This window comes from Pristiophorus japonicus, chromosome 2 (genome assembly GCF_044704955.1).
Source record: "Pristiophorus japonicus isolate sPriJap1 chromosome 2, sPriJap1.hap1, whole genome shotgun sequence".
Taxonomy (NCBI): Eukaryota; Metazoa; Chordata; class Chondrichthyes; family Pristiophoridae; genus Pristiophorus; species Pristiophorus japonicus.
The window spans coordinates 140741918-140761288 of record NC_091978.1 but is presented as its reverse complement, the minus strand read 5'-3'; the positions used below and the strand labels follow the sequence as shown (position 1 = coordinate 140761288).

The following is a 19371-nucleotide window of genomic DNA, read 5'->3' as shown; positions in this document are numbered from 1 at the left end:
CCTTCGGGAAAAGTTTTTCAAGAAAAACACCTTTGACCACAAGGCCATAAAGCAGTGGTCGGCCGCAAGGTCCTGGACGCCCTACAAAAGAAGGTGATGATAGATCCTGTCGGGCGTTTCCCTGAGCAGGCTGTCGAACTCGTTTGGCAGAATGCCTCATCGGCAGAACTTTCACACAAGCACCAAGATGTAGCTTGGTTGGCGGTGAGAAGGGCCCTACCCGTCAGATTCTTCATGCACAGCCAGGGTTCCAGAGACACGGCACTCTGCCCCCGAGTTGGCTGTGGTGCGGAAGAGACTGTCGTCCATCTCCTTTGGGACTGCCCCTTTGCAAGGCAGGTCTGGAAGAAGATGCATTAGTTGTTGTCGAGGTTCATCCCAAGCAGCTCCCTAACACAGGACTCTGTGTTCTACGGGCTGTTCCCAGGGACACACGCCGAGACAGACATCATCTGCTGCTGGAGGGCCATCAACTCGGTGGAAGACGTACTTTGGTCTTCCCGAAACTTGCTGGTCTTCCAGAGCAAGGAGATATCCACGTCTGCGTGTTGCAGACTGGCGCAATCCAAGATCCAGGAATACGTGCTGAGGGACGCACTAAAAATTGGTGCAGTCGCCGCAAAGGCACGGTGGGGAAGAGCCACAGTTTAAGGCCCTTCCGCCACGGTAAACCCAGGGGCTGGAATCAGTATAAAACTCCCCTCGGGCACTACTTGTAAACCTTTGTATACATAGAGCACCATGATCTGAAAACACCTATGCAATGCCATGTATAATGCAAGTTCTGCAACTGTTTAGTAATGTATGTTGTAAAGAAATGTAAGTGTACCCTCACCCGTTCCGTGTACTGTATAGTGCCACATGTAACGTAATTTAATGACTGTATTGCAATGTATCCTGGATTGGACTGAATTGTACTCTGAAATGTAAAGCAAGCAAATGTATTGAACGGAACTGCCATCAGCATCCAAATTTATTGTATGGAATTGCTGACCGCATCCAAATGTACTGAACTGCCTTCCAATGTATCGTGCAAATTTTTATATGAATAAAGTATATATTTTGAAAAAGAAATGGACAGGAAGCAGATGCCCAGATGTTAGAATCGGACAGCAGAGAGCTGCTGTTGGGGACCAGAGGGAACAATCTTCAGGAGGGGGGTCTGAAAGGAATCATGTTTGAGGGAGGGGGAGTGAAGCTCGGGTCTCCTTGTGGGGCTCGGAGGAGCGCTCCTCCTAGCCCACAAGTAAACCTAAAAATTTTTAAAACATCTTCCTGGGACTCTTCAAGCCCTGGATTCACTTCCTGACAGCCACCACTGCAACCCCTGCTCAGGCCTGAGGTTAATATTGCAGTTGGGCCCCAGTGATGTCATCGGAGAGCGATCTTTATATTGAAAGAAGGATCCCACCGGCTTTAGGCAGCTGTCCTTTCTGTCTACAGTTCAAAATAGGGCGAGAAGCCAGTGGGTAATTCCCCTGTTCTATTTTGATGTACCCTACCCCCTTGCCTGGCAGGTTCAAATTGCCCACTTAAAGTATTTGGCACAGATCGACAAATCAAGCCATATAAACATCCCAGGTGATTTATACCCTGGGATAGTGGTTATGGCAGTCAAGTCTGGAGTGAAAACCTAGATCAGGTGTGTGAAAGGGGCAAGGCCAGTGATCATTTGTAATCCCTTTGATGGACAACTCTGTGGCCAGGAGCTTCTAATTGTGACCTTGTATTGGGTACTTAGCCTTAGTTCGTCAGTCGGTCTGCAGCCAGCAACGAGCATGACCTGGATCAGTGGCTCTGTGGTACTGTTTCATCACAAAAGAAGGGAGCAACTGTGTTTCAAGAATCAACTTAATGCAGCACAAAATTATTTTTTGCTTTCACATTCCAAGGAGGATAGTAAAGTTTGTAAATTTATTTGTTCAATTTTAAATAAATTTATGTTTGTTTATAGCCTGGCCATTGGTCTGGTGCATTGTAACTTCATCCACCTACTGAAGATTAGGTTATGTAGCAGCAGGTGATATAAGCTGGAATATAATGCTAAAGGTTCTCTGTTGAAACATGACAGACTGCATCTTAGGGCTTGGATCCTCAGCAATTTGTGAGTGTTACTTATCCCACTTGTGAACTTACCTGTGGGCAATCCAGAGAGCTCTCTTGTACTACTGTCCTAAGGAAGAGCAGAATCCTCGGAGCGCTCTCCTGGAATCCCACTAGAAACATGGGTAGGATCTTGGTATTCACTGATCTACTGGAGATCGAATGGAGTCATTTGCTTTCCCGAATCCCTGAGAGGGAGAGTGTGCCTGATATCCTCCAAGCTCTATGAGATCTTGCTCACAATATCCGATCTCAGCGCCTATTTTTCTCTCAATTCTGTCCCCCAATGGATTTAAGTCATCCCTAAATACTACCATGTGCAAGGCACTGTGTTAATTTTTTTCTTACTGTTGCAACCATGACACTCATGGCATAAACTGCATGCTTGTCTCCATGACTCCACAACAGCAACTTATATTTATTTCATGCCATGATTCTAATTGGTGTTGAGACCAGAGCATCTGCCACACCTGTCCCCGACAGATCAGTGAATATCTTCCAGTTTTTTAGGGGTATCAGCCAGGTTCCATTAACAGCTACTGCCACTTCCTTCTAGCTTGCTCCTGCAGCACAGTTTGCAGGCTTTTAATATGCAAATTGGGATCCTACGACATACATAGAACTCCAGTTGCCATTTTAGGATAAAACTGGTCGGAACGTGCGCCGTGCACTCTCCGACCAGTTGTAATGGTGATAGAGCCAAAGAAACCCTGGAAAATTATTCTTGTGGGACCTGGAGGAGTAGTTCCCTGAGCCACTGCCTCCCCACGATCCCCTCCTCTGTAATTCCCCATCAGCCCTCCAGACTTACCCTTGCTGCTGACTCGGTGGCCTTTGGGCTGCCCAATATTGGGACAGCCTAAATCCAGCAAGCTGTATCAGGACACCCATTTTGGCACCCACAGCTCACTGGTTCCAGTTAAATGAGGCTGTGGTCTCATAATGGCTCCAGTCTCGTCACCCCCAGAATGGGTGGGTTAACAGAGCACTCTGCTGTCCAAATGTTTAAAATCGACCCCACTCTTCCTCCCACTTGCTTCTGCCATGTCCATTTCAGGAATAAGAACACACCACAGACTGCCTTTAACTGATATAACACTCTGCCTTCATCCTGCTCTGCCTTCATCTCGCACCTCGCCAATTTTCCAGGTCTCCATGGGCATTTCTGTCCTATTACTACCAGGACTGCCAACCCAGTCCTCTTAGCAATATTCAGATGAGACTGCTTGTTTGCCCACAGGGGTACTTAATCCCTGCCACACTTCCAGTGCAGATCACATGACTTGAAAAATTCAGGTTTACAACTTTATCCAAGAAATAACAAAGCTCAGTGTAACCACAGCTGAAAAATCTGGGAGTCAAGCATTACTTGGAACTCAGCCTTGTGATATCCTGGTGTGAAAACAACACTACCACATTGAATGTGAGCTACTGTGAAATGTATTAACGAAAAAGAGGTACCCAAGAAAGATCAGCACTAATCGGGTTCAAATATGGACATCAGATAGCTGATGAATTTAAATGGTTTCGTTTTTCTAAAATAATTAAGGTTTTTGTTTGAAATAGTGGAACATAACAAAGAAATTACTGTCATGTACAACAACCTAATCCTATTCAGTCATGCAGTTGTGTAAATACATAATTGCTTTGCATCTCAGTACATTGCATAGAACTTCTGACACTTCTTTATATCCTGTTTCCACCTTTAAGAACTTGATAGTTTCTAATTGATTAAAATAATTATGAATGAAGAAGTTCTGTCATCCCAAAATATCTCTCATTCTACTTTATATTTAGATGAGAAATTTATAAAACAATCATCGTATATATTTTTGCTTAATTGTAACTGTTTTGATATGTTTTGTCATTTTTTTTTGTTTTATAACACTTCTGTGGGAAGTTTTACTACATTAAAGGCACTATATAAATGCAAGTTTTTGTTGTTGTACCTAAGTGAGACCATATTAAGTGCTATGGCCTGAATCTTAACTCCCAAAAGTGGGTGGGTTGGTGTCAGGTCAGAAGTTTACATTCAAAATATCTTGTACAGGAACTGAACCAGCCTTGAATCTGCCCACTTCTGGTTTTAAAGGAAGTGAGGTGAGGGACGGGCGACGAATCCGCTCGTGGTCATTTAAATATTATAATGAGGCTACCTGCCCTCATTTTAACAGTCATTCTATTTTTAACTCATGTCAGGCAGGTTTTCCAGGTCTCGGGAAACTTGATAGCTGAAAGGAGGCGAGAAGGGCTGAATTCATAAGGTGAGTGCCTTTACAGCACTGCTGTGGGCCACGAGGGGCAGGAGTGCTTCCTCCCTGCCCAACAGGCTACCCAGTAACTGTCCCCCCCCCCCCAACCCCATGATCTGTCTGCTCCCCCTAACCACTATCAGACCCCCTGATCACCATTGGACTCCCCCCCCCCCTCCCCCCACTGCAATCGGGACCCCACTACTAGACCTACCTGATTGCCTAGGCTTCGGCCTTCCGATGCAGGCTTCCCACCGAAAGACCTCTAGCCTGCCAATCTAACCTATGGGCAGGAACATGATAGAAAAACATTTAAACGAGCTCTGCAGTTAAAAATTGCGATATATTCTGGAAACGTGTCCTTCCCGACCTCACAACAGCCCCCTCCACATGGAACTTGCATCCAGGCTAAAATCCAGGTCTGTAAATCAGACCCATAAGGCCTGTGATGCTGGCAGACAAAGAAGAAGAATAAATGCAATACCAAAACAATATCACATTGAAAACTGTTTTAATGAAAATCCTTTAAAGTATGATTAAATTTTTATTACACGGTAAATACATCATATAATATAATGACCCAGAAATAGCTGGGGAAATAATGCCAAGTTTAATGTGCACACTGTAACTAGTGTGTAAATAACCCAGCATTGTGTGGTGAGGAAGAGATATGCTGTGAGTTGTGAATGACCACAAATTGCTGGATGATTGTGGAGGTCCACCATTATCCCCACAAAAACGGGATCTCGACATCAATGTCCCCATGTGTTTAAGAAATTGGTGGATTTGCAGTGTAAATACAAATTAAACTCGTCACAGAAAGTTAGGGCTGGTACATCATGACGTAAGGACTTTTTTAATGACAAGAGTTAGGTTCCTGCAATGCCACTTGACCTCGGAGGCCCAGAAAGGGAACAATTAAACTGTGGAGTTTCACAAGTAGTATATTGTTCCTAGAGGTTTTTTAATTTTATTATTTTTTTTCTTACTTTTCCCTTCTGTTGCTTTTTTCACTCTTAATCCAATATTTCTTTCCCTCTCTTTATTTTATTTTCTGTATCTCATTGACTCTGATTCATTCTATCTACTTCTCCATCATCCCTTTGTTTCTTTCTTATTTCTTAAATTTCATTGGACCCGCCGTTTACCAAGATCCGTTGTCCTCGGTGTCTGTTATCAACTCAAATTTCCAGCAACTTGCAGCACAAATTACTTTCGAACTGAAGGGTGAGAAAAGAAATCTAATGAATGGGGTATGCTGGAAGATGTCCCGCTCCAGCAAATTCTGGCCTAATATACAAAAGTGTTCTAAATGGTATGTGCTATACGTGCATAAATTATACCTGTTTTGCCTTTTTCTCATTTTTCTTTTTTTTTCTTTTTGTGACAGTGTCGATGAAAAATATTGGAGAAAAGGGTAAGTGTTTCATTCACAATTATTTATCATGTAAGATTTAATAACATATAAAGGTAACTGATTGTAAATAAAAACTGAAAATGCTGGAAATACTCAGCACCTGTGGAGAGAGGAACACGTTTCAGGTCGATGACCTTTCGTCAAGGTGTTCTAACGTTAACACTGTTTCTCTCTCCACAAGGGCTGCCTGACCTATGGAGTATTTTCAGCATTTTCTGTTTTTATTTCAGATTTCCAGCATACACCATATTTTTCTTTTGTAGCTCTGATTTTAACCTGACACAGTGAGGCTGTTATACATCCCACCTGATTATATTTTCCATTTAAGTCAATGCATTTTTTCCATTCAAATCAGCCCCATTTCCACTGGACGTGTTAGGTCAAAATCGATGCTGATATTCTGAATTGTACTACTTCATTCATTAACAGTTAGAATTCCTAGATGCTTATTCAACTGCAACAGGTTAATTTCTGTTCAGATTCTAAAGCATCCTTACCCGAAGGTATCAGCACTACTTGCAAAGCTTTATGAAGTACATTGTATAATAGAATAAATTATTAGACAGTGACATACCTAGAATTATTTCAGAACTATCCAGAACATTGTAGAATTAAGCCACTCCATGTAATCTGCAGTACTAACACACACACACTCACTCACTTTCAGGGAAGATTTGCACTGTTCAGTATTTATGTGAATTCACAAATGCATTTATTATACACTTGTTTACATGGCTCACTCAATAGTGAGGAGTTGAAATCGTTCCCCATGTAGGTAATCTAGGCAGAAGTTAAGAATTACTTTAAAGTTCATAGGGGAGGAAATTGGGCTCCTTTTTGCCTCCCGTTAGCACCCCTGGGGGACGGTAACGAGGCACAAATGGGTTTGCGACGGGACACAGTGAGACCAGCGACTCCGGCTAAATTCGGCGGTAGTTTTGCGGCGGTGGTAAGACATTGCGCCCTGATCTCCTGCACCCGGAGATCGTGACATCATTGCCGTGCGCAGCGCCCCGGTAGCGCCCCAGATGCAAAATTCCCTCTTGCCCCCTGCTTGTGGGCCTGCCATTAACAACGACAGCTAGAGGAGACGGCTTTCAGTCGGATGTCGGCTGGAGGAGCGGTATTTTAAGGCATCCGGTTTAGTATTAGTTGGCCAACAATGCTGCTTTGTTACTTTCACATAGGCAAATAGGCCTTTTGACCGATTTGAGCATTTTGGAGTTTAACAAGTGTTCTGGCTCATAAAGATTCTTGAATTTCGTTGAGCGAAGATTTGAAACCGCAATATTTGGATCCTTTCATGGGGGCTGTGCTGGCACTGGACCTTGCCCTTCAGCATCAAAGTCAGAGGCAACTGAGGCACAGAGAAAGAGTGCAAAATGTGGCCAGAGGGTTCTCAATAAGAGGTCTTACCCACCCAGTATATACCGGCAGCAGTTCTCCTACATGAATTTCACTGAGGAACTGTGTGTTCAAAGGCTCTGCTTCAGCAAGAACATGGTCACAGAGCTCTGCAACCTCCTGCAGCCACACCTCGAGCCTCAGACTAGGGTGACCACGGCTCTCTCAGTGGCAGTCAAGGTCACCATCGTGCTCAACTTCAAAGCCAGCGGATGCTTCCAGTGTGCAACAAGTGACATCTCCAACATCTCCCAATGTGCCATCTTTGCTCCATCTGCCAGGTCATAGATGCTCTGTACGGAAGGAGAAAGGATCACATTTCATTCCCCATGAGCAAAGAGAAGCAGCAGGAGCGTGCTTGTGACTTTACAAGGATAGCCGGCTTTCCCATGGTGCAGGGTGTCATTGACTGCACCCACGTCGCTTTACGGGCACCGCATAACAATCCTGAGGTATTCAGTAACCGCAAAGGCTGCCACTCAATGTGTAGTTGGTGTGCGATCACACACGGTGAATCTTCACCGTCAATGCCCACTATCCTGGCAGCAGCCACGATGCCTTCATCCTGTGCCAGACCGGTGTGCCAACTCTCTTCCAGCCACCACATGAAACTTGTGGCTGGCTGCTGGGAGACAAGGGCGATCTGCTCTCCACCTAGCTCATGACTCCCCTCCGCAACCCCAACACTTGTGCCCAGCACTCATATAATGAGAGCCATGCTGCCCCCAGGAACATCATCGAGCAGACCATCGGAATGCTCAAGCAACGGTTCCGTTGTCTTGACCGTACGGGTGGAGCCCTCTAGTACTCGGTTGAGCGGATGTCCCTTTTTGTCATCGTCTGCTGCGTGTTGCACAGCTTGACCATCATGAGGGCGCAGCCATTGCCATCAGGCATAGCTCCACCATCTCAGGAGGAGGAGGATGAGGGCGAGGAGCAGGAACAGAAGCACCAAAAGCAGTGAGGGAGGAGGCAGCCACTCAATCGACCTTGTGGAAGGGCAGTCCGTGACCGCCTCATCAGACTTCGGTTCCGAAGAATTCGAAGCCACTTTCTGGTTGCTCAGCAAATCCCCATCAATTTCTCATTCCATATCACAGCGCGAAGCTGAAATGAGACACAGCACCAAATCTGCAACAATCCAATAATAAATTTATCCAAATTCAGCAACCACATATACACAACAACAATATTAACTAATCACCCATGTGCAAACCCTGACTTGCCCTCTTTACAGTGTCTTTTCCTAATCTCCTGCTCCTATGTAGTGTCTCCCCAGTGGCTGCAACAGGGCTGGTGGAAGGCTGCTGAGTGTCAGGGCCAGTTACTGCAGATGGCCTTTCAGGATGACCTCGACCAGCTCTAGGCCTGGAAGGCCCGGCTGTACACTGAGCCACCTCAGGATGTGTGGCGGCAGTGTGGGCTGGTTGGATGACAGTCAGTGACAAGGGCAATGGTGGCGTGGCAGTGGTGGGTTCAGGAATGCTGTCATCCTGAGAGAGGACAGCAGGTTCCTGCTCCACTGACTCATTGCCACTTCCCTGGGTCAGCACTTCAGCATCGTTACCAATCTGCTGGAGCACAGATTGGTGGCCTGCTGCGACACCGTGAGATCCTCGGTGGGTTGTGGTGGACCCAGCAATGATGGCAGCAGTCAGAGCTTGCATGGCATCCAGCTGAGACTGCATGAGAGCAGTCTGAGATTCGATGCCAGCAACCATTGTCTGCATTACAGCACTAAGATATTGCATTGCTTCCTCCTGTGCTGCAATGGAAACTGCCACATCGCCCATGACACGGGTCATGAAGTCTGGATCTGCACGATCTCTCTAGGAGTCCACTATCCTCTGCAGAGTGGAAATGATGGTTTCCATGGTGTCCAGAGCTCTGTGCAATGTTGAAGGTGGACTCCTCCATGCTCTTTATCATTGCTGAGAGGCTCTCTGGCACGCTTGCCATTGCACCTATCATCTCAAAGTACATGGCGATCACCCTTTTTCTGTACACCTCCCCATCGAGGTCCTCATCTGTGTCCTGTGCAGCAGAACTCACACGTGAACTCACCCTCTGGGGAGCTGGCTCCTGAGCTACCCTTTCCCCTTGGCCTGCAGCCTGCTCATCCATGGTGCATCTCCCAGAGCAGACCCCTCGAACTAAATTTGCCTCTACAGATCGCGTAGTTCCAGTATCTAAGGTGGAACCTGCGGGTGAGAGATGCAGTGACGTGGTGTTTTGCTCCTCTTCTCCATCCTCACACTCAGTGGGAGGCTTGGGAACAGGCAGCTCATCTGGTTGCTGATTATCTGAAAGGATAAAGGCACAAGACTCGCGTTAAGTTGAGGGCAGAGGGGCAGGAATGAAGCAAGGAATGCAGATATTATCAGGAGCTGGAAAGTGATAAAGGCTTGTGGTGTGAGGGGGAAGTGGGATGAGAGAAGGAGGAGGATGAAGACACCGTTGTTGCCCCCAATGGGATCGACGTTGCCGATGGCCACAGCGGCCACCTCCTGGTGCCCAATCACAGCACTCGCTCCTCAAGGTCTGAAACTGCTGGAGCTGCACATCAGCCCCGCCTGTTCTCTGCTGTTCCCTCCTATTGTGGGCCATCTTGGCCTGCAAGAGAAACGAATGTGTGTGAGTCAGACTCCAGCTGTGTGTTTGGGATATATGCCTGCTGTTGTTGAATAGCTGTGTTTGTATGCAAGACATGAGATGTGGATGTAAGTTTGAGTAAGTGGAGATGTTTGGTGGGTGAGTGGTGGGGTTGTGGTGCTTTGCGCAGTGTGCACAGGCTAAGGTTCAGATACTGGTCTGTAGGACCTGTTGAAGCATGTAATTACCTTGATCACCCGACTGAGGCTGTTGAATTTCTTCCAGCACTGTGTCAGGCTGCATTCCACCACACTACTGGCTGAGACCTCCTGAGCCACTTCCCTCCACATTGCCCTGCTGCGTTCCACCACACTACTAGTCGAGACCTCCTGGGCTACTTCCTTTCACAATGCCCTGAAGAGCTGGGTCAATGGCCTCCTTCCAGTGGCCGGGAACAGCACTACCCTCCTTCACTCCACTCCCGCAACCAATGCCTTCAATGCCACGTCTGTGAAATGAAGAGCTCTCTCCCTGGGAGTGGGATCAACCATTGCCATCAGGGGATTCAGGTGCTCGCACGTTGCCTTCAGAGCCAGCAGTGCTGAAAATGAGGATCTGCACAATGATACAACCTCCCCTTGAAGAGCTGGAAGAAGCCAGTGTGAAGGATCATTGCACCTGAAATTCATTATCGCTCTGCTGGTAGAGCCCCTGTAGCACCTTACTGAGGTCATTAGCACTTGATTTAGCTCTCCACTTCCTTCCTGAGGCGCTAACACCCAATATAGTAGAAGTTCAGACTCATTAGCGCCTGGCCCTAAAATTTCAAAAGTTAGCGCCCAATTTAATTTCTTCCCCCAAGTCTAGAAATTCTGGTGGTGCTGTTCCAGTTTGGTTGTGTGGCAGGGTGGCGCATCTGTCTGGTCTTGCCTAACGACCCTATCCCAAAACCCAACTGAGGAGTCATTTAGATAGAAGGGGTCAGCACCACACTTGTACTGGGGCTATTGGGATGCCCACCCTGTGGACCTGGCAGAGTTTCAGAGTGGCACCTTGTTGCTGTATGTGGAAGGGGACGGGTCTGTCTGGGTAATGTTTCCATAGGGACAAAGCAACTTTTCTTTTTGCCCCCACATTCAAATGACAATCAATCTCTTTTGGAATGTTTTCCATTTGAAAAAGGTATGATGGGGTCCACATATCACCCAGTCACAGCAGCATCTAGAAAGCACATCAGCAATTTCTCCTGAAGGAAGTGTTACAGCTACAGTAAAAAAAATCAAGAGGATGAAGAGTCAGTTAATTAACAGCAATCTGGAACAAGCTGTCCAATCCATGCAAGATATTAATGGAAAGTGGGCCTCGGGTGGAAATATTGGAGCATATCATCTCCTTAGAGAGTTGGGATGAAATAAGAAAATTCTAATGTTGATGGGAAAACATCTTGATATTACGTTACAGCAGGTTTACCAGAATTGTGTTCTTGTTGTTACATTGACTAAGCAGAAATTAAAATTCTCAACCGGCTTTAGAAATGCCAAGAATAAATTGGCCTATAGGCTAATGGTTCCTCAGATAATCACAGTAATGTTTTTGTCTGTGATTAAAAAATATGTATACTTAATCAACAATGAAAAATAATTTGAATTTGTACTGTTAGGAATTCTGATTTTGCTTTTATAATTCATCGGAGTGCCAGATTTAATCTTGATATTCTAGAATCGTTGACTTCGTAACAGTAAAGATAAAACTGAAAGACTGGCTAAATCATCTAGATATGTGTTTTTGTAAACAAAACTTAACCTAAATCATGTGTTTCTTCTGTGATCTCCTTCCAGTTGTCTGCCTTGTATTTTATCATTTGCTTTTCATCATGTTCGTGTGGTCATACTGGAAAACCATCTTTACAAAGCCAATGAATCCGAGTAAAGAGGTAAGCAGGAGGAAGAAGCAGTGTTTATTGTGTGTGAACTCTTTGCACATTAGTATTGTAAATCCATCATGTTTTTCACTATTTACACAATAAAAAGGTACGCATCCTGTTCTTTTATGTTTACCTTTTTGTCGTGTTTGCTGCATCCATCCATGATGATATCGCTGATTCCAGGAATGGGCTGAAGAATGCGTATTGCTGTGGCTTTCTTCTGGAATTCCAGATTTTAGTTTCACACCATTTTACATTACAGCATCAAATACAATCTAAATCATTTCCATGGGCTTTTAAATTATTTGCAGTTCATTTTTAAATAAATTTTCTATGGGGTTAGGTTGTCTGCTCGGTTTACAGCACTGAGCTTTTGATTGCTTGTATGACACATGTGGATCAATATTTCGATATAAATTATTGCCCTGTGCTAACTGACTTTCCCCCCTCCCTTTTCCACCAATTTTGTCCTCTTCCACTTCCTCTTATGAAACGTTTGACTCTTCCTGTGGTACTGTTCTACAGCAGTGGTTGTTGTCCAATATCTTGCCTAAGTGGCCTCTCATGATGCGAACCTAGATTGTGCATGTCAGCTGGCTATTCAACTGCCGGAGCCTTACAACCAGGCCAGATCCTGCCGTCAAAATATTTCCATGTATAAACTTGCAATAAGGATTGCTGCAAAGCAATCAGGTGTAGAAACTCTACCAGAATTTTCTCTCCCTAACTCAGGAATACAGAGGCCAAATGTAGTGTCCCTATTGCTGTCTTGGTTGCTAATTCAGCACAGACCAAGGATCAAAATGGGACCTTCCTGGGTCAGCTACAGAGTCTTACCAGGTGAACCATTAAGGGAACCTTCTTTTCTATATAGTGGCATCGTGGATTCCGTGGGCATAGTAAAGGGTGGAATCTCTTTCCACTTTTTACAAGGCCAGTAGGTAGGCGAAGGTACAGTCAGCGATGGAAAATCCCAATGCCGGGAGTTCCCATGTCCTGGCTGTCATTGGTAGAATGCGTGGTGAGAGCAGATGTACCTCACAAAGAGGGCCGGCAGGTAACTTAGGGGAGAAACTGGCACCCCCATGTGCCCACAAGTTACACCATAATTTGTCGCCTCTGAGGATCGGTGGGTTCCCTAAATGAAACATAGAAACATAGAAAATAGGTGCAAGAGTAGGCCATTCGGTCCTTCGAGCCTGCACCGCCATTCAATGAGTTCATGGCTGAACATGCAACTTCAGTACCCGATTCCTGCTTTCTCGCCATACCACTTGATCCCTCTAGTAGTAAGGACTACATCTAACTCCTTTTTGAATATATTTAGTGAATTGGCCTCAACAACTTTCTGTGGTAGAGAATTCCACAGGTTCACCACTCTCTGGGTGAAGAAGTTTCTCCTCATCTCAGTCCTAAATGGCTTACCCCTTATCCTTAGACTGTGACCCTTGGTTCTGGACTTCCCCAACATTGGGAACATTCTTTCTGCATCTAACCTGTCTAAACCCGTCAGAATTTTAAACATTTCTATGAGATCCCCTCTCATTCTTCTGAACTCCAGTGAATACAAGCCCAGTTGATCCAGTCTTTCTTGATATGTCAATCCCGCCATCCCGGGAATCAGTCTGGTGAACCTTCGCTGCACTCCCTCAATAGCAAGAATGTCCTTCCTCAAGTTAGGAGACCAAAACTGTACACAATACTCTAGGTGTGGTCTCACCAAGGCCCTGTACAACTGTAGTAAACACCTCCCCGCCCCTGTACTCAAATCCCCTCGCTATGAAGGCCAACATGCCATTTGCTTTCTTAACCGCCTGCTGTACCTGCATGCCAACCTTCAATGCACCATGACACCCAGGTCTCGTTGCACCTCTCCTTTTCCCAATCTGTCAGCATTCAGATAATAGTCTGTCGCTCTGTTTTTACCACCAAAGTGGATAACCTCACATTTATCCACATTATACTTCATCTGCCATGCATTTGCCCACTCACCTAACCTATCCAAGTCACTCTGCAGCCTCATAGCATCCTCCTCGTAGCTCACACTGCCACCCAACTTAGTGTCATCCGCAAATTTGGAGATATTACATTTAATCCCCTCGTCTAAATCATTAATGTACAATGTAAACAGCTGGGGCCCCAGCACAGAAATTAATTGATAAAACAAGCTAAGATCCTATTCAATATTTTGACTAGTCACTGCCTGCCATTCTGAAAAGTATCCATTTACTCCTACTCTTTGCTTCCAACCAGATCTCAATCCACGTCAGCACACTACCCCTAATCCCATGTGCTTTAACTTTGCACATTAATCTCTTGTGTGGGACCTTGTCGAAAGCCTTCTGAAAGTCCAAATACACCACATCAACTGGTTCTCCCTTGTCCACTCGACTGGAAACATCCTCAAAAAATTCCAGAAGATTTGTCAAGCATAATTTCCCTTTCACAAATCCATGCTGACTTGGACCTATCATGTCACCTCTTTCCAAATGCACTGCTCTGACATCCTTAATAATTGATTCCATCATTTTACCCACTACCGATGTCAGGCTGACCGGTCTGTAATTCCCTGTTTTCTCTCTCCCTCCTTTTTTAACAAGTGGGGTTACATTAGCTCCCCTCCACTCCATAGGAACTGATCCAGAGTCTATGGAATGTTGGAAAATGATTGTCAATGCATCCGTTATTTCCAAGGCCACCTCCTTAAGTACTCTGGGATGCAGTCCATCAGGCCCTTGGGATTTATCGGCCTTCAATCCCATCACTTTCCCCAACACAATTTCCCGACTAATAGATATTTTCCTCAGTTCCTCCTTCTTACTAGACCCTCTGACCCCTTTTATATCCTGAAGGTTGTTTGTGTCCTCCTTATTGAATACCGAACCAAAGTACTTGTTCAATTGGTCTGCCATTTCTTTGTTCCCCGTTATGACTTCCCCTGATTCTGACTGCAGGGAATCTACGTTTGTCTTTACTAACCTTTTTCTCTTTACATATCTATCGAAGCTTTTGTGGTCCGCCTTAATGTTCCCTGCAAGCTTTCTCTCGTACTCTATTTTCCCTGCCCTAATCAAATCCTTTGTCCTCCTCTGCTGAGTTCTAAATTTCTCCCAGTCCCCGGGTTCGCTGCTATTTCCAATTTGTATGCCACTTCCTTGGTTTTAATACTATCCCTGATTTCCCTTGATAGCGACGGTTGAGCCACCTTCCCTTTTTTATTTTTACGCCAGACAGGGATGTACAATTGTTCATCCATGCGGTCTCTAAATGTCTGCCATTGCCTATCCACTGTCAACTCCTTAAGTATCATTCGCCAATCTATCCTAGCCAATTCACGCCTCATACCTTCAAAGTTACCCCTCTTTAAGTTCTGAACCATGGTCTCTGAATTAACTGTTTCATTCTCCATCCTAATGTAGAATTCCACCATATTACGGTCACTCTTCCCCAAGGGGCCTCGCACAACGAGATTGTTAATTAATCCTCTCTCATTACACAACACCCAGTCTAAGATGGCCTTTCCCTTGGTTGGTTCCTCGACATATTGGTCTCGAAAACCATCCGTTATGTACTCCAGGAAATCCTCCTCCACCATATTGCTTCCAGTTTGGTTAGCCCAATCTATATGCATATTAAAGTCACCCATGATAACTGCTGCACCTTTATTGCATGCACCCCTAATTTCCTGTTTGATGCCCTCCCCAACATCACTACTACTGTTTGGAGGTCTGTACACAACTTCCATTAACATTTTTTGCCCTTTGGTGTTCTGTAGCTCTACCCATATAGATTCCACATCATCGAAGCTAATGTCCTTCCTAACTATTGCATTAATCTCCTCTTTAACCAGCAATGCTAACCCACTTCCTTTTCCTTTTATTCTATTCTTCCTGAATGTTGAATACCCTTGGATGTTGAGTTCCCAGCCCTGATCATCCTGGAGCCATGTCTCTGGATTGCTACCAGTGCCACGTGCTAATCAACGTAGAGAGAGCAGGATAGTTAAAATAAATACGTGGCTTGAGCAGTGATGCAAGAGGGAGGGATTCAAATTCCTGGGACATTGGAACCAGTTTTGGGGGAAGTGGGACCTGTACAAAAGAGACGGTTTGCACTTGGGCAGGACTGGAACTGATGTCCTGGGGGTAACATTTGCTAATGCAGTTCGGGAGTGTTTAAACTAATATGGCAGGGGGATGGGAACCTATGCAGCGAGACAGGGCGAAGTAATATGGAGTCAGAAATAGATGGTAGAAAGGTAAAAAGCAATAGTGGAAGGCCGAGTAAACAAAGGCAAGAAACAAAAAGGGCCACACTACATCATAATTCTAAAAGGACAAAGGGTGTTAAAAAAAAAACCTGAATGCTTTGTGTCTTAATGCAAGGAGTATTGCCACACAAGTGGCAAAGGCACCGATCAGTGCCATTCCCCCTGAACCACAAACTTTGGCGGGGTGAGTGACGGAGTTCTCCTGTGGGCAGATCCCGGCACTTAACCGGGATGCGAACCTCTCGATTTCCTGCCCCTATAGTTTTACCTCAACATTTAACAAGAGCTTCCACTCATCTGTACATTCCAGCATGTATAAATTGCAGATTTTATCAGCATGCAATCTGTTAATGCAGCATGAAATGCTCTAAAAGGGTCTAGTTGCTCATTCAGTCAGGAGTTGAGGGTTTCAAGAAACAAACTGAAGATCTGATTCTTAAAGTTTTACTTCAGCCTAACCTAATATTATTTGCAACTGTTGCTTTTCTATGAAGTAGGCAGACAATACCTGTTATTAGACTAGGTGTTGTTTATTTGACAGAAAAGAAAATTATAAGATTGAGAATGTATTTTTATTTCTTTTTTAATCAAAATATTGAAAAGGATCTTAGCTTGTTTTATCAATTAATTTATATAATCGAAGAATAATACAGCACAAAGGAGGCCATTTGGGCCACCGTGCCCAAGACGGCTCGTTGATAGAGCTATCCAATTGGTCCCACGCCCCTGCTGTTCCCCCGTTGCCCTACAAATATGTCCTCTTGAATTATTTAACCGATTCCTTTTTGAAAATTAATGGGTTGGATTTTGTGGTAGAAATATTGGTGAGGCTAACAGCGTCACCATTATTAATGTGCAAATTGCACAGTAACTTCCAGCGACCACACAGGCGCAGTTAAATGCATAAATCAGGAAGTCCAAGATGTCTTGCTCCTCCAGAAGCTGCACGATACTGGCCTCGCTGTCTGATTTGGATTTAAAACACATGGAGCGGCAGGAAGTTGCTGTACTTCCCTGATATACAAACTAAACTCGGCAGAAAACATTAGGGTTTGTCCATTCCAGCGTAAGTACATTATTAATGGGCGTGATGTGTCTTAATTTCTGCCATACAACCTCCATACAAGTGTGGAGTCTCATTGCTTCAAATTTTAATTATTGTTGGAGATTTAAAAAAAATTAAATTAAACCTTTTTTAACTTTTTTTCTCTGTCTTCCTTTTCTCTCTTTTATTCAGTCTTTCTTTTTAACCTTGCACATAACTGAATTTCATCCCTATTCATTATCATCATCATCATTATCATCATAGGTAGTCCCTCAGGATCGAGGAAGAACATAAGAACATAAGAATTAGGAACAGGAGTAGGCCATCTAGCCCCTCGAGCCTGCTCCGCCACTCAACAAGATCATGGCTGATCTGGCCGTGGTCTCAGCTCCACTTACCCGCCCGCTCCCCATAACCCTTAATTCCCTTATTGGTTAAAAATCTATCTATCTGTGATTTGAATACATTCAATGAACTAGCCTCAACTGCTTCCTTGGGCAGAGAATTCCACAGATTCACAACCCTCTGGGAGAAGAAATTCCTTCTCAACTCAGTTTTAAATTGGCTCCCCTGTATTTTGAGGCTGTGCCCCCTAGTTCTAGTCTCCCCGACCAGTGGAAACAACCTCTCTGCCTCTATCTTGTCTATCCCTTTCATTATTTTAAATGTTTCTATAAGATCGCCCCTCATCCTTCTGAACTCCAACGAGTAAAGACCCAGTCTACTCAATCTATCATCATAAGGTAACCCCCTCATCTCCGGAATCAGCCTAGTGAATCGTCTCTGTACCCCCTCCAAAGCTAGTATATCCTTCCTTAAGTAAGGTGACCAAAACTGCACGCAGTACTCCAGGTGCGGCCTCACCAATACCCTGTACAGTTGAAGCAGGACCTCCCTGCTTTTGTACTCCTTCCCTCTCGCAATGAAGGCCAACATTCCATTCGCCTTCCTGATTAACTGCTGCACCTGCAAACTAACTTTTTGGGATTCATGCACAAGGAGCGCGGCGCCTAAATTCTGCCAACGTCCGCCACGCGGCCGATGCCATCGAGTCGCTAAAAACAGCTCTGGGCCCTGACTCCGTTAGGTGCATCGAGGAGGCTCAAGCACATGGGGAGATCCCGTCCGAACTGACCCCCGTCCGGACGGAATTCCTCATCGGCGCCAAACCCCGGAACCTCCCTCGGGGGCCGGCGCCTCACAACTTGAGCCGCCTCGGGGAAATCCCCTCCGTGCCTTTCAGTGCCGCGCGGAGGGGTTTCCTGTACGGGCTGCTCCTGCACACTCTCAACTTTGCCATCCTCGCCGGCCGTCCGGACACGCCATGGCGTACCATCTTGCCGTCCGGAGGAGGCGGGGGTCCCCGATGGAGGGCACTCTACGCAGGGGTCCTCCCACTATTCATCGGGGACTTGGCCTGGAGGGTGGTGCACGGAGCAGTGCCGTGCAACAAATTTTTAAGCCGGTTCACGGACTCCCAGGCCGCCTGCAATTTCTGCGGTCTGGAGGAGTCCGTGTTCCATGTTTTTATTGAGTGCACAAGGTTGCAGCCCCTGTTCCATTATTTGAAGGGGCTGCTCCTGAAATTCTGGCTGCACTTCAGTCCCACTCTCCTGATCTTTGGGCACCCTGTGCGGAGGGGAGCGGGTAGGTCCGAGGGCCTCCTCGTAGGACTGCTCCTGGGCACGGCCAAGGGTGCCATCAGCCGGTCCAGGCAGCGGGCGGTCGAGGGGGTCGTTCAACCTGACTGCCTGCCTCTCTTCCGCTCTTACATCCGGTCCAGGGTGTCCTTGGAGATGGAGCACGCGGTGTCCACCGGTACGCTCGTGACCTTCCGCGAGAGGTGGGCACCGGAGGGACTGGAGTGCATCATCACGCCCGGCAACCACATTTTAATTTGATTTTACGTTTTAAAGTTTAATTTGTTTTAATTGCCGGTGCTTTTAGTGTCCCCCTCTCCTTTTATAGGGGGCACTGGAAAAAGGAAAAATTTGATTTTAGTGCCCCAAAAAAAAACACAAAAAAATAAATAAAAAAGGGGCCTTGTAAATGTCTTGTGTGTGTCATCCAGGTCGGGTGGCACGGATACATGTTTTATGTTTTTGCAGGTTAACTCAAAAGAGTTTCATGCACAAGGAGCGCGGCGCCTAAATTCTGCCAACGTCCGCCACGCGGCCGATGCCATCGAGTCGCTAAAAACAGCTCTGGGCCCTGACTCCGTTAGGTGCATCGAGGAGGCTCAAGCACATGGGGAGATCCCGTCCGAACTGACCCCCGTCCGGACGGAATTCCTCATCGGCGCCAAACCCCGGAACCTCCCTCGGGGGCCGGCGCCTCACAACTTGAGCCGCCTCGGGGAAATCC

At 45.8% G+C, this 19371-nt stretch overlaps 1 protein-coding gene across 1 annotated transcript in view; it reads left to right on the top strand.

Moving 5' to 3' along the window:
• The window catches only part of zdhhc2 (zinc finger DHHC-type palmitoyltransferase 2), a 248732-nt gene that overhangs the window by 69149 nt on the left and 160212 nt on the right, over positions 1 to 19371 (top strand). The window contains exons 2-3 of the mRNA XM_070862621.1: positions 5746 to 5772; positions 11607 to 11701. Of these exons, the coding sequence (XP_070718722.1) occupies positions 5746 to 5772; positions 11607 to 11701 (122 nt within the window). The remainder of the gene's footprint in view (positions 1 to 5745; positions 5773 to 11606; positions 11702 to 19371) is intronic.